Genomic DNA, 14,111 nt, shown 5'->3' with positions numbered 1-14,111 from the left:
GTGGTTCATAAATAACTCTTATTATTTTATTTCATATTTGTAATGCAGTTATAACTCAAGGCTTATGATTTTTTGACATATTTGATGAGACAAGGAATGGGATAAGTCATTAAAAAAATTTGTTGGTTTTGCATTTTTCATACACCTTTCCCCACACCCCGCGGCTTCAAATTATTATCGAATTGTTCCGTCCAGGGCTTTTTAGGTCCATGGGAAATTGCCTGGCAGCTTTTGAGATGTTGTATGACTAACTTTTAACTGATTTGTGTGCAAAGTGGTGCATGATGAACTATTATTGTTATTTTTATTTTTGCGTTGTTAATGCAGTTTTAACGGCTTTTGATTTTTTTGGTATTTGAGAAGATAAGGAATGGATACGTCATAAAGAAATTTAAATAGGTTTTGGCATTTTTCATACATCTTCCCCCTCACGCCGCGGCTTTAAATCAATAAATCATCAATGATTTACTCGATATTTTTGACCATCGTAATATTTCGATTCATTGTTTTGGACAAATCAATTCTGTCAAAAACCAAAGTCAGAGACAATCGTTAAGCTGGGTCCAGACATGTTCTTTTGTCCGTACCGTACCTCCGTTTCGTACCAGCGTCGCGATCCAAAAACTCTGGACGCATCATCTTTTGTCCGTACCGTACCTCCGTTTCGTATCCGCGTCGCGATCAAGAGCCCGTATCTCCGTAACGTCGCTGCGATCATCGCGTGTCCATTTCCTCCCACCATGTCGTCGACTGCGGAAGTGTTTGAGAATTTGACGATTGCTTGCGCGTCCTTCATTGTTATTCACAATAATATAACGAAAAAAAAACAAAAAAGGCGACGTTGGTGGGAGTTAGAATTGTTCAAAAACAGAGAAAGATGTAAGACGCCGCGAACACGTCCAGACTGGCGCAGACCCGTACCGTATCGCCTTTGAACGGGCCGAAAAACCGACTCGCGATGGATCGGAGCGTACCTCTTATCCGTATCGAGATGCCGTACCACCGTACCGTACCGAACGGGCGTCCAAACTAGCGTTCTTGATCGCGACGCTGGTACGAAACGGAGGTACGGTACGGACAAAAGAACATGTCTGGACCGAGCTTTAAGAAACGCAACCGAACAAGGAATCGATTCTGTCACTATTAATCAATATCAAAGCAGTCAAGTCATTGGTCATTCCAGGTCATTCATTCGTAAATCGAATCCCAACTCAGAGACACGTCTAAAATATCTTAGAGTGCTTGACAAACGAAATATTATGCCCGTGAGTACATTGTGTTACGTACTACATAACTTGATTTGATATGCATTTGGGATTATGCAATTAGTCTTTGCAATTTGTGATATTTTGGATTGTTAGATATTAGTTGTTCATTTAGAAATTTATTTACTAACCCAAGAAGCTACGAGAATTTTAACAATTAATCAATATTACAGGTTGGGATTTGCTACGTCTGAACATTAAGTGTGAGTAAGTATTGAATTCTGACTTATAATAAATTTAGAAGTTTATTAAAAAAAAATACATAGTTTTATGGCGCCGTTTTTGAAAAGAATCACCTCGAGGGCGCTTCATAAAGAATGTAAGGTAGAATGTATTTTAAGGTTATGTATGGCCCGATGTACAAATTTATATATTATTTTCGGTATTGTTGTTTGGATGTTTTATGTTTCTATTAAAATATTTCGATCATGTAAATGTTGCGATCCTGCCCAGCACTAGTTTCGACTTAAATATTTCGATACTGTATACTGTCGTCTGTGTTCTGCAATTTTATCCATGGTCGGAAAACTGTTGAATCTATGAATTTATTCAAAAAATCCCAACTGTCAATACATGTCAATAGTACGATCAAGTACGATTTTTATACACAACATAAGATGAATCAGAACGTCGAGGAAAATGTTTTATCAAAGAAACGACCAGTTTTTGAAATGCACAATTTACGTGAAAAATGTCGAAGTGAATACTTGACACCTGTGAAAACTTTAAAGGGAACTCCTTCAAATTCAAAAAATATAACTCCAAGTGTAATACGGAACACCCCAAAAGATAAATCGTTTGCCAAGTTGGAAAATATCAACAATATAAATAAGAAGGACTTATGTACCCCGACCCGCCAACGATTAAAAAACGTCGACAGTTCTACTGACGTTAGAAAAATTTGTGTTGCTGTTAGGATACGTCCCATGAATTCTAAAGAAATTATATCTGGAAGTGCGTGTCCATTAAAAGTTACAGATAATGAAATTATTGTCAATAACGGCTCCTCTACAGATATCGCTGGTGCTTTGGCTACAACTTATGCTTATGATCACGTGTTCTGGTCGTCGGAAGATGGCGTTCATAAATTTTCAACTCAAAAGCAAGTTTTTGAGGAGTTAGCGCTGCCACTATTAGATGCGGCGCTAGAAGGATATAATGCGTGTTTGTTCTCTTATGGACAAACTGGTTCCGGCAAAACATACAGCATGATGGGCTGCGATTACACTTTATGTGGAGAAGGCTCTGGAATAATTCCAAGATTCTGTAATGAACTTTTGATCCAGAAACAGAAAAAAGACTTCCAAGTATCCATGAGCTATTATGAAATTTATAATGAAAAGATCCACGACTTATTGAGTATCTCCAGAACAGTGGAAAGCAAAGAATGCTTAAGAGTCAGGGAACATCCTGCAAGTGGTCCTTATGTTGAAAATCTAAGCCGGCACAGAGTGGATTCTTTGAATGAACTAAATGTATTACTATCACACGGAAACAGTCGACGGGCAACCAGTGCTACTGTGCACCACAATCATTCTTCCCGCTCCCACGCTATCTTAGAGGTTTGCATCACTTCTGCCCGTAGCGGAGTGGCAGTTCTCTCCAAAGTTAGCCTCGTGGACCTGGCGGGCAGTGAGAGGGTGGCCAGTACCTTTGTCAGCGAAGAGCGCTTCAAGGAAGGTCTTAGTATTAACAAGTCTCTGCTCACTTTGGGAAAAGTCATCACCGCCTTATCAGATATAAAACGAGGAACCTTTATTCCATACAGAGAGGCTGTGTTGACTTGGCTGCTTAAGGTAACTATTCGAAATCAATTAACTCATATAAAAATATAAATAAAGTACATCCCTCATTCAGTGTTTTCAAGTGAATCATTATAGTATTTTAATTTACGATCTTCCCTAATGTAATCTTTCATCATTAAAATGTCCATATTGTTTTTTTAATCGTATCTTCTTATAAATGTACAGTTCAAAATCAATAAAGTAATATTTTCCGATGTAATTTCCCAGGAGAGTTTGGGAGGCAACTCCCGCACGGTGATGCTGGCCACAGTGTCTCCCAGTGGGCTGGCCACGGAGGAGACCCTGTCAACCCTGAGGTACGCCTGCCAAGCTCGCCATATACTCAACCGGGTTGCGGTCAATGAAGATCCTCAACTTAAACTAATACGCGAATTACGTCAAGAGGTAATTTATTTTTATTCATTATTTATGGTTTACAAAGGTTTTTTGAAATTAAGATATTATTTGTTTTCTTCTGGATAACCGGAGTTTGTTAGGGACTAGGAACCTTGAATTAACTGAGAATTTCTTTGAACTGGAAATTATCGGGAATATGTTTGGGCCAAGAGTTATCAGGGGGTGTATTTGAACCAGGAATTATCAGCAATATGGTTGGGCTAAGTTTTATCAGGGAATTTGTTTGAATTAGGAATAAGGAATTTGAGAAAAAAATATATCGACTTTCAAAAAAGATATTCACGCAGATAAAAAAACATTGTTATTGAATATACAGTAGAACCTCGTTGATTCGAAATCCACAGGACATCAAAAATCAAATTTCGAATTAACAAATTCCCACGTAATTCGAAATTTTAGGAAAAAAAAAATTAAATAAGTTGCCGAAAATCGAGTCCCTCGGCCGCCCCTACAAATTCGGATATTCAAAATAAATTCGTAAAAATACGATACATTTTCGCGTAAATTGAAATTTCGTGGTGGATTTCTGTCGCGGCCGGCCCTAAATTCGGAAATTCAACGTAAATTTGTAAAAATACGATATATTTCTGCGTAAATATAGGATTCGCGGCCGATTAATGTCGCGGCCGGCCCTTTAAATTCAGATAATTGGTGAAAATTCTTAAAAATGAGACATATTTATGCGTAAAACGAATTTTGTCAGCCCTTCAAACATGGATATTCGAAACAAATTGGAAAAATATGACATTCCAGTGTAAATCGATTCAGATTTACAAACTAATAATACTAATTAGGACGATGTATAACCACGCAAAAATACATTTTTCGCCGTTTTACCGCTAGGCTGTCTTTTAGATTCAGATTTACGAAATTTTATGATTTATATTCGCAAAAATCGAATTTTTTCGAATTACGTCAACAAATTTTCGTGCACAGACAAAAATAAATTTCGAATTATAAATCAATTTGTATGAAAAAATTTTTTTTGGGATTATTTTTTGGTGAAAATTTTGAATTAAGCTTATTTATCGAATTATCGGGGTTCGAATTAACGGGGTTCTACTGTACTTATATATTTTTACTCTTTTAGAATTAATAAATTGTTCTTGAAAAATGGTTAAAAGCTTTACTGTGTATACACACCATGATTAGTCAAACGTAATCTGATGTCAAAAATCCATGTTAAGTTTGTACAACGTAATAATTAAACATCTCTTTTTGTAACTTGCTTCCTTTGATAATAAGAGGTTGAGATCGCTGTACAGTTTTGTATTGTGTGTATGTTGATCTGAGTTTTTAAGATGATTTGTGGTTGTCTTTTTAGTTTTATCGATTGTTTTAACTTACATCAGGGGTTCCCAACCTTTTTGTACTCTAGAGCATATTCTAAAATATCGGTAGGGTGGCGGGCACCACCTATTTTTAATCGACAAACTCCTTCCATAACTTCTTATAATTTATTTTCTTATATTCATAATTTATTAATAAATAATTAACAAAAATGGTTAAAAATAATAAAATTACTATTCAAATTGCATTGGATAATACCAGGTATTAAAATATCTATTATAACAAAAAAGGCAACTGCACACAAAACAAAAACAAACAAATGACATGTCAATCATAAACCACTACAAACAATACAAAAAAATTCTTAGTAAAGTAAAACATTTAGCTAAACGAAATTACAATAGTCAACGTATTCAGAATGCGCAGAATAAAACCAAAGTATCATGGAACATAATAAAACAAAACTTAAGCAATTCAAAATCTAAAATTAAACCAAAAATCTGTCTTAAAATAAATGATAACATGGTATCAGAACCAGAAAACATTGCAAATGAATTTAACACTTTCTTTGCACCATCGCCACCACCACAAAATACATCACAACGTCCAAAATCTGCTAAAAAAGTCACAAATAAACATTCTCGATAATTTTTTATAACACCTGTAAGCAAAGAGGAAATTGTCAGAATTATCGAAAAATTGAAAAATAAAAGCAGTGTTGGCACTGACAAAATCCCTATAAAAATTATAAAAACATGTGCAGAAGCTTTAAGTTACCCATTAGAAATACTAATAAATAAATCATTTGAATCTGGAACTTTCCCAGAACACTTAAAACAATCCGTTATTGTGCCGCTACATAAAAAGGGCCCTAAACAAGAAATTTCAAACTATAGGCCAATATCCTTATTACAAAATTTTTCTAAAACATTTGAAAGAGCCATGTACACTCGCATTTATAACTTCCTCGAAACATTCGAGACAATTTGTCCACAACAATTTGGATTTCGTAAAGGTCGTTCAACAACACAGGCAGTCTTAAACTTCATAAACAAAATTCTAGATAGTATAAATGTTAGCAAAAAACCGTAGGCATTTTTCTCGACCTCTCAAAAGCATTTGATAATGTTGACCATAAGCTTCTTCTAATTAAACTTGAACACATTGGTATAAGGGGCTTAGCCTTAAAATGGTTTGAATCGTACCTCAACAATCGTAAGCAGAAAGTTCAAATTTCAAATATTGACAAAAAAATGATGCAACACATGGTAGAATCACAATGGAGAACCATAAACAAGGGCGTGCCACAAGGAAGCATTCTTGGGCCTCTCCTCTTCCCTGTGTACATAAACGAACTTCCAATAATTACTGGCACAGAATGTTCAATGTTTGCTGATGACACTGCTCTGTTATTTGAATGTACTGGAGATGTTGACGAGTTTAATAAACATGTTAACGAGACTTGTCAATCGATAGCAAACTGGCTGTTATCACAAAATCTGTCGCTTAACACAAACAACTGAACTTCTAAAATTTTGTCCAGTACAAGCTTCACCTATAAACATAAATGTTCACTTTAATAACAATCATATCGAACCTTCCCAAACTTGTTCACTGCTGGGAATACAACTAGATGCAAATATAAACTGGAAAGAACATGTATCTAAAATTGTAGCAAAAATTGGTAGCTTTTCTTTTGTTCTAGGCACCCTTAAAAATATCTCAAACATCGAGTCAGTAATCACTGCATACTATGGATACGTATACTCAATGATAAAATACGGAATAGTTTTTTGGGGAAACTCAGTAAACGCCAAAGATGTTTTTATCATCCAAAAGCGGTGCCTACGAAAAATTACAAACTCTGATCACCGGGATTCATGTAGACCAATTTATAAAAATCTTTAACTTCTGACAGTGACGGACATATATATAATGGAGTTATGCCTGTTAGTACGATCATCTCCAGAAAAGTTCCCACAAACAAACTCAACACATAAACACGCTACAAGGTTCACAGAAAACCTATTAATCCCAATAGAAAACAAAACTATTTTTCAAAAAGGACCACACTACATGGCCATTAAAGTATATAACAACCTTCCACGTAGTTCAAACAAATAACCGACACACTTAAATTTAAATCAACACTAAAAACATTTCTTTTAAACAAATGTCACCACACCTTAAATGAATACCTTACATGAATTAAATACCTCTGTTTTTTTTTTATTTTTATTTACTGTTATTTATTTTTATTTATTTGTTAACATGTAATTGTTGGGTTATGTAATATAATGTGTATTTGTTGGGTTAGCTGGAAGAAATAGGATGTAACCTATAAGCTATACCCTTTGTACTCTTTTTGTGCAATAAATATTTTTTAGCCCAGCTACACTACTCGCGAAGTTGATCGAAGTTGACCGAATACGATAGTGTGGGCACGAACTTCGCTTCGCTTCGGGCAACTTCGCTTCGCTTCGCCCGACTTCCGATTGTTGTCGGTAAATGCGCCCGAGTCAAAGGACTCGAAGCGTCACGGCATAAATAAACCAATCACTGACTGGTTGGACTGAGTTACTCGCGAAGTTGCACGAGTGTGTGGGCACGTACAACTTCGGCTAACTTCGTCGAGGACTTCGTCGAAGCGTCGAAGCGAGTAGTGTAGCGGCCGCTTTAGAATTTTGAATTTTGCATACACACAGAGAAATCTATTTACAAAACGTAAAAAGAGTAAACAAAAAACACAAATAACACAAATAACACAAATAACACAAATAACACAAAAACACAAAGAAAACATTTTATAAAAAAATATAATATCAAAATGTCAATATAATCTTGGCATTGCATATCATTGGGCAGTGCCTCATAATTAGGAGAGTATGACGATAATCCTGTTAGCAAACAATCATAAAGATGCTCATCGGTGAGTCGAGATCTATACCTTGATTTTATTAAGTTCATGTTTAAAAACAATGATTCGCGTAAATATGTCGAGCCGAAAAATGATTCAATTTTATTTGCCACTTTTTTCAAAAGGGGGAAATTTTCTCTGTCCACTGTATTCCAAAAGTCCTCTGACATTAAGGATTTTAGCAAAATATCATTCTTAAGGTCCAAAATTTCTAACTCTAGTTCTTCTATCTTACCTTGAACAAAATCTGCAATACATGCGGCCATTTCCATTACATTTATTTGGCAAGTAAAAGGATTGATACAGAAGGAACCAATTGGCTCGATATGTGTAAACTGCAAAAATCTCTTTTCAAACTGTTTTTACAACACTTAAAGATGCTTAATAAATTATGACCCGTTTAATTCATTGTTACCTAGCATTTTCTTTATATTTGGGAAATGCATGAGAGAATTGATCTGCAGATGTGATCAACAAATCCAATTTAGCTTTAAATGACTTTACAGAGCTTATCATTTCAGCTATGTTTTTGTCTTTCCCCTGCAACTCCAAATTTAAAGAATTCAATTTTTCCATGATGTCTGTGATAAATCCCAAATCAATCAGCCAGCGAGAGTCAGCTAGTTCATCATAATTTTCCTCTTTATCGTTTATATTTCTTTAATTAAACTCACAAATCTTGTAAGAACCTTTCCTTTACTGAGCCAACATACTTCAGTATGCAAAATAAGATCATGTTCTTTATCTTCATTATCTTCTAACAAGGCCTTGAAAAGTCGGTGTTGCAAAGGAGCTGCTCGAATAGAATTGATTATTTTTGTAACTATTTTCATAACGTGTTCAAATGGCAATATTTTACAACACAGAGCTTCCTGGTGGATAATACAGTGGTAGGACATAAAGTTTGAAAATGAATCATCCTTCTTGCAGAGGACAATAAATCCTTTGTTTTTACCTACCATTGCTGGTGCCCCATCGGTGGTTATCGCAGACAGCTTGTGCAAAGGCATATTTATTGACTTGGCATATGTTCTGAATGTATTATAAATATTATCCTCACCCCTTGTCTGTCCTTTCATAGGTAATATTTGCAACATATCCCCTTTTACTGTGATGTTACTAACTCCCCATAACTGCTAACTGTGCGGTGTCTGATACGTATATCTGTTGACTCGTCAAATTGTAGCGAGAACCAGTCACATATTTCCAAGTCAGTCTTTAACTGAGTTTGTATGTCTATTGCATGTATTCTTCTGGTGATGGTGTTATTTGACAAATGTAAGTCTTGTATTGCTGAGACAATCTCACATTTGTTAGAAAATCCATCAAACAAACAATCGTCACCAGTCAAAAATAGTTCTTTAAACAACTCACCATCAATGAAAGGTTTCTTCTTTTTTGCGAGCATGCGAGAAACTTTGAAAGAAGCAATGGTGGCCTTTTTAGAATTTTCCACATGTCTAGTGAAAACAGTCTGTTGTACAGTTAGACTTGGTTTTAGTTGACATATTTTTTTCTAAGTGGATAATTCACATTAAAAGTGGTATGAATTGTCTGAAAGTGTCGTTCAACATTATGTATTTTCGGCACTGCAATACTACTACCACACAACATACAAACGCATTTATTTTTCAAATTAACAAAACAATATGATTCCTCACAGTCAATGTTAAAATATGTTCGTTGTTTTTTTACTCGGTCCACTCATTTTAGGACTAAAAAAATTAAAAATATTATAGTAATTAAACTACAATATAATAGCAACGTTAAAGTGCACGTCTGTTCTACATTATATGCAAACATGTATAAATCATGTACAATCATAATAGATTATTGCTTAATAATGACTCGAACGGGGCAGCAATCGCAATCACTATGACAAGAACACGGTTCCAGGCGGGGAATACTATTTGCACATCACTCCTTGTACACGCCGAAAACCCGAAGTGAGCCGATAATCGCCGAAGCAATCGGGACCGTACGAGAACGTAACTACTGTCAGTTTGGCTGTCGGGGCCATGCTTATTGCTTTTACTGACAGACAGAGCTGTCAGAGTCATGTGCCATGTGTTTTGGCGCCTTCGGCGTTCATCGGCTCAGTTCGTGGCGTTCAATCACTTCGGGTTTTCTGCGTGTACAAGGAGTGATGTGCAAATAGAACTCCCCGTTCCAGGCTAGCGTGAAGAGTGCAGTCTGGCTAGCCAGTCCGCTAGACAAGTTGCGACAAGTACTGTCAGCCAAAGAACCACTCATACATGCAATATCGCAAACATACAAACGTATTTAATAAACCTAGGCACTCAAAAACATTATAACTCTAACAAATAAATAAAAATAATTCACATTTTTAATCAATGTTTATGAAAAAATTCTTTCACTGTCGAATAGTGGCGGGCACATGCGAATCGTTCGCGGGCACCATGGCGCCGGCGGGCAGGGAGTTGGGAACCCCTGACTTACATCATAGTATCTCCTGACATTTTAGAAGGTTTCGTTAAATTCAAAGTGGTAAAATTGAAGCTGTTTCACAATATAATACAACTCAAACAACTTGCGTGACCGTGGCTAAAATCACCTACATGCCAATTTAACGTTTTTGTAAAAGTGAGTCAGTAGAAACTCATTTCAGATTTACGAAAAAGCAATAACCCCACTGGCCAGAACCCGCCGTCCTGCCGCGGCATGAGCTACGTATGTACATTGTTATTATCGGCAATATGTTTGGGTCATGATCAGGGTAATATTAATGGATTTTTGGTTTTTAAAAAGTTCCTAGGGAAACCTTATTTTAATTCGTGTATCCCCCCGTACTTTATTTTTGATTCTTCTTCTTTTGTCCTCTCCTATCGGGGGTTGGCTATCATCGGGACGATCTTCACCCAAAAGGCTGTAGCTAATAATACAACTCTGTGGAAATGTACTTGTGCATTTTGAAGCCATGAACTGCGGGTCTTCCTCTGCTAAGTCGTATGAGGTCCCCAGCCCATGGCAGCTGCGTCTGCTACGTCGTATTTAATATTATGCGGTGTTGAATGTTTCATGTATGAGATCCCCAGCCCATGGAAGTATGGACTTGTTTATACATTACTACATTAATAAAGTACTAATTTATATGGATATGTATTTGCCCACAGGTGGAGCGTCTCAAGTCGTTACGAGAAGATCACGAGAAGAATGAACCCCAAAAAAATGATAAAACCAGTGAATCAAAGAAGTTCCTAATCAAAGCTGAAAGAATTAAATATGAGAATGTTTTAATGAACATAGAAATTAAACAAAAAGCCGTGGAAGAGGAATTGCAAACAGAACTGTCTAGGATAGGGATGAATTTAGAAGCTGCAGAGAAAAGGAAAAACGAATTAGAATCTCAGAAAGACGAGTTCTTGAAGAAAATGAAATGTGAAGATGTTCCTGTTTTTGAAAGTAATTTTTTTGAAAACTTACAGAATATTTTAAATGTCCCAAATAGTAACGTAGATCACACTCTTGATGATAATGATGGTGAAAATGAATCTGTTTTACACTTACAGCAAATTAATAAATCTTTACAAGGCTTGAAAAGTTTGTGTCACAAAAAATACTCTGATTGCCGAATTTTGCCTCTCTTAGAAAACATGAATAAATGTTGTAAGGAACTAAGCCAAATATTGGAACATCCTTCAATTTAATCTTAAAAAGAGTAATTTATTTCTGCATATTACCTTGCCTCTTTTTTGTAAGTAATTTATTTTTTACTGTAATATATACATGTATTTTAAGGTACATATTTATTTAGAAACCAATGATAATTATTATTTTTCTTAGTTAAGTTTTATGACTTTGCAATAAATATTTAACCATGATAATAATTTGTTTTGCCAATGCTTTATACTAATACAATTTACAAAAATAATAATATTTATGCTGTTAGTTGTAGTGAGTGGAAAAAAAAATCCTTCTAAAAAAAGCAACCATACTAAAATCTTTCTCAAAAGGACCGCATAATATTTTACTTTCATGAATTTAAAAATTATTAAAATATTTGAACATTTAAAAAACTTGCATATGTTAAAATTAAACAACTCGATTATCTCGTCACAAAATCTGATAATATTATTTACTTAATGACTGAACCGTTTAGGATTATTGTAAATGGAAGTGGCGCCCTCTGTTATTTTCGAAAAGAACCGTTGATGTTTTGAAACCTCTGTAGCGGGTTTTTATCTGCTAGTATTTACATTACTATGTCACTAACCCGCCACCCCATAAACCGGGCAAGTGTCCAATTAGTGAAAGCAGCCAATTATAATCCATACATCTAAATATTCTCAAAATTAACCCAGGTATTTTGTAAAGCAAACAAATAAACACCGCTATCGATCTTTCCAAAAATTTCCATATTTTGTTTTAAAATTAAGTTGTCATGTTTACACTTGCAAGAATACTCCATTTTGTACAATTATTCAAAGAAAAAAACGCTTGCAGCAGACTACTGAATTTGAAATGCTAATACCGGTGAATTATAGAGCTTGATTTTGTGCTTTCAAGTAGTAAAAATAATGAAATATAGTATGTGGCGGAGAGTCGAATGGCGAATTACTGAGATAGAACCATATTTGTAAACATTTGAAAATTTAGCATCTGGGGACAGAAAGTTTGTAAGCAAGAAACATTACATTATAGAAGTTATTGTATTATTCACAGTTACAGAAATTGAACAAATTATGTAATGTTAAATAATAACAATAATGCAACATTCACAAGCATGTAACCAAATTGCACATTTTGATGCAGCTGACCAAATGAACACTTTTGTGACAATAATGCTCAATGCAATAATGTGATTTTTTTTTGTTACGTATAAAGTTGGTTACGATGAACACTAATGTTGTGAGAATTCGATGCCAGAGGTGTATTGTAGTCATTTTGCGGCTGTTATTATGCTATTTTAAGACACGGTTATTAATCACCAATATCATCAATGTTACCTAAATGTCAATGAAAATAATTTATTAGCTTTATGTTTTAAAATGCAACTATGTATTAGTTATTTTTCTGTAAAGTGATAATTGGTGAATCCTTTTAATTTTTTTTTTTAACGCTTGGTTCTTTTAACTCTAACCAATAGTTTATGTATATTTATTTTTTATACCTGAACAGACTTAATTAAATTACTTATTTTATCAACTTATGCTATTATTATTTACCTTGCTCTAAAGATAAATTTTTATTTAAATGTGATATTGAACCACAGCCATAAGTACCCCTATTGGACGGAACTATTTGGGAAGAATGTAGTAAGGCTGAAGGAGGTTTTGGAAGGGAAGGAAACAGGGAAGATGAGGCTTGGAAACTACAGCCTGCCCTAACTATAGATCTATCTGTAATGACACAGCTAAAGAACAAGGCACAGGCAAGGGCAAGGGACTTCTGAATGCTGCTGTCATTATGTTCTATTTGTTATTCATTGTATTTTGTTATGTACAGTGGGTGGCCAAATTATTAGTTTTTATTATTATTTAAGAATTAATAGCTTTTAATGCAATATTAATTTATTGCTAACTATCTGTACCTCGCTGCAGCAGTCTGTCGGTGCCGATAGAGAAACAAAAACAATGGCGCTGTTTAAAAAAAAAAACATGTTTTGACCTGTCACAGGTATACAGGTGACCTGTCACATTTATATAATATATCTATACAAGTGGATCACCCGCAATGATTCGCTATTGCTAATGTATTTCTCGGGCACCTCCAACTTCTTCCATCATTCACTACTGTATACCACAAGGTTACTGTTAAAAAACTACATTACAAAGTCTCCAATATGACTCCGTATCTCATTACGGAGCAGAGATATTGCGCTAAGTATTCCTCGGGCATCCCCAACTTCTTCTACTATTTAAACACCTCTAAACACTCCTGGCACTAATAACAACAAGCTTTGAAATTTTTAGCGATATCAGTCAACTACTTTTCGAGTTTTGCGAGCACAAACATACGGAGGCTGAATTTTTATATATTTCTAGCGGACATGTACTATTGGAGACTATTCTGTAGACCTTTTTAAGATATACAATTCCGTAGTATATTATTTTGATGTATCTCATAAGGTTTAGCCAGGGTTAGCAAAGTAAGCGCCTGAAAATATTATTTTTACGATTTGATTACAAACCATCGACTTTATATAATATGCATGTATTATACATATAAACCTTCCGGAAGAAATTCTCTACATGATAGTGAAGACCCTATCAAAATCCATTGTGTAGTTTAGAAGAACTAAGCGCACAATCAGACAGATGCGGATAGCGACTTTATTTAGAGAAGATTAGAAACCAGTTAGAATTTAACTCAACCATTTGGAATGCATTTTATAATATAAGACGTTGTCCTGCCACAGACCGCCGTCTATGTAGGGAAGTTAAAATTTGTGGTTGTGTGTATTTTTTGATGAGAAGT

General features: G+C 35.0%; 1 protein-coding gene across 1 annotated transcript; it reads left to right on the top strand.

Annotated features, from left to right (window-relative positions):
* The first annotated feature begins 1,857 nt into the window (after positions 1-1,857).
* On the top strand, positions 1,858-11,365 carry neb (kinesin family member nebbish). Its single transcript, XM_089631275.1, has 3 exons — positions 1,858-3,061; positions 3,278-3,454; positions 10,808-11,365. Exons 1-3 carry the CDS (start codon positions 1,883-1,885, stop codon positions 11,339-11,341), a joined length of 1,890 nt encoding a protein of 629 aa, XP_089487401.1. The 5' UTR covers positions 1,858-1,882; the 3' UTR covers positions 11,342-11,365.
* The last annotated feature ends 2,746 nt before the right edge of the window (positions 11,366-14,111 follow it).

This window comes from Hesperophylax consimilis, chromosome 4 (genome assembly GCF_061612785.1).
Source record: "Hesperophylax consimilis isolate HC1 chromosome 4, BYU_Hcon_1.0, whole genome shotgun sequence".
NCBI classification, from domain to species: Eukaryota; Metazoa; Arthropoda; class Insecta; order Trichoptera; family Limnephilidae; genus Hesperophylax; species Hesperophylax consimilis.
Note: the sequence above shows the minus strand (reverse complement) of the source record. Positions and strands in the feature narration are given on the sequence as shown.

Bases quoted from the DNA above. Each gene is read 5' to 3' on its own strand.
- neb (XM_089631275.1), top strand. From the start codon at position 1,883: ATGAATCAGAACGTCGAGGAAAATGTTTTATCAAAGAAACGACCAGTT. The intron at 3,062-3,277 runs GTAACTATTCGA...GTAATTTCCCAG, and splicing joins TGTTGACTTGGCTGCTTAAG to GAGAGTTTGGGAGGCAACTC. The intron at 3,455-10,807 runs GTAATTTATTTT...ATTTGCCCACAG, and splicing joins TACGCGAATTACGTCAAGAG to GTGGAGCGTCTCAAGTCGTT.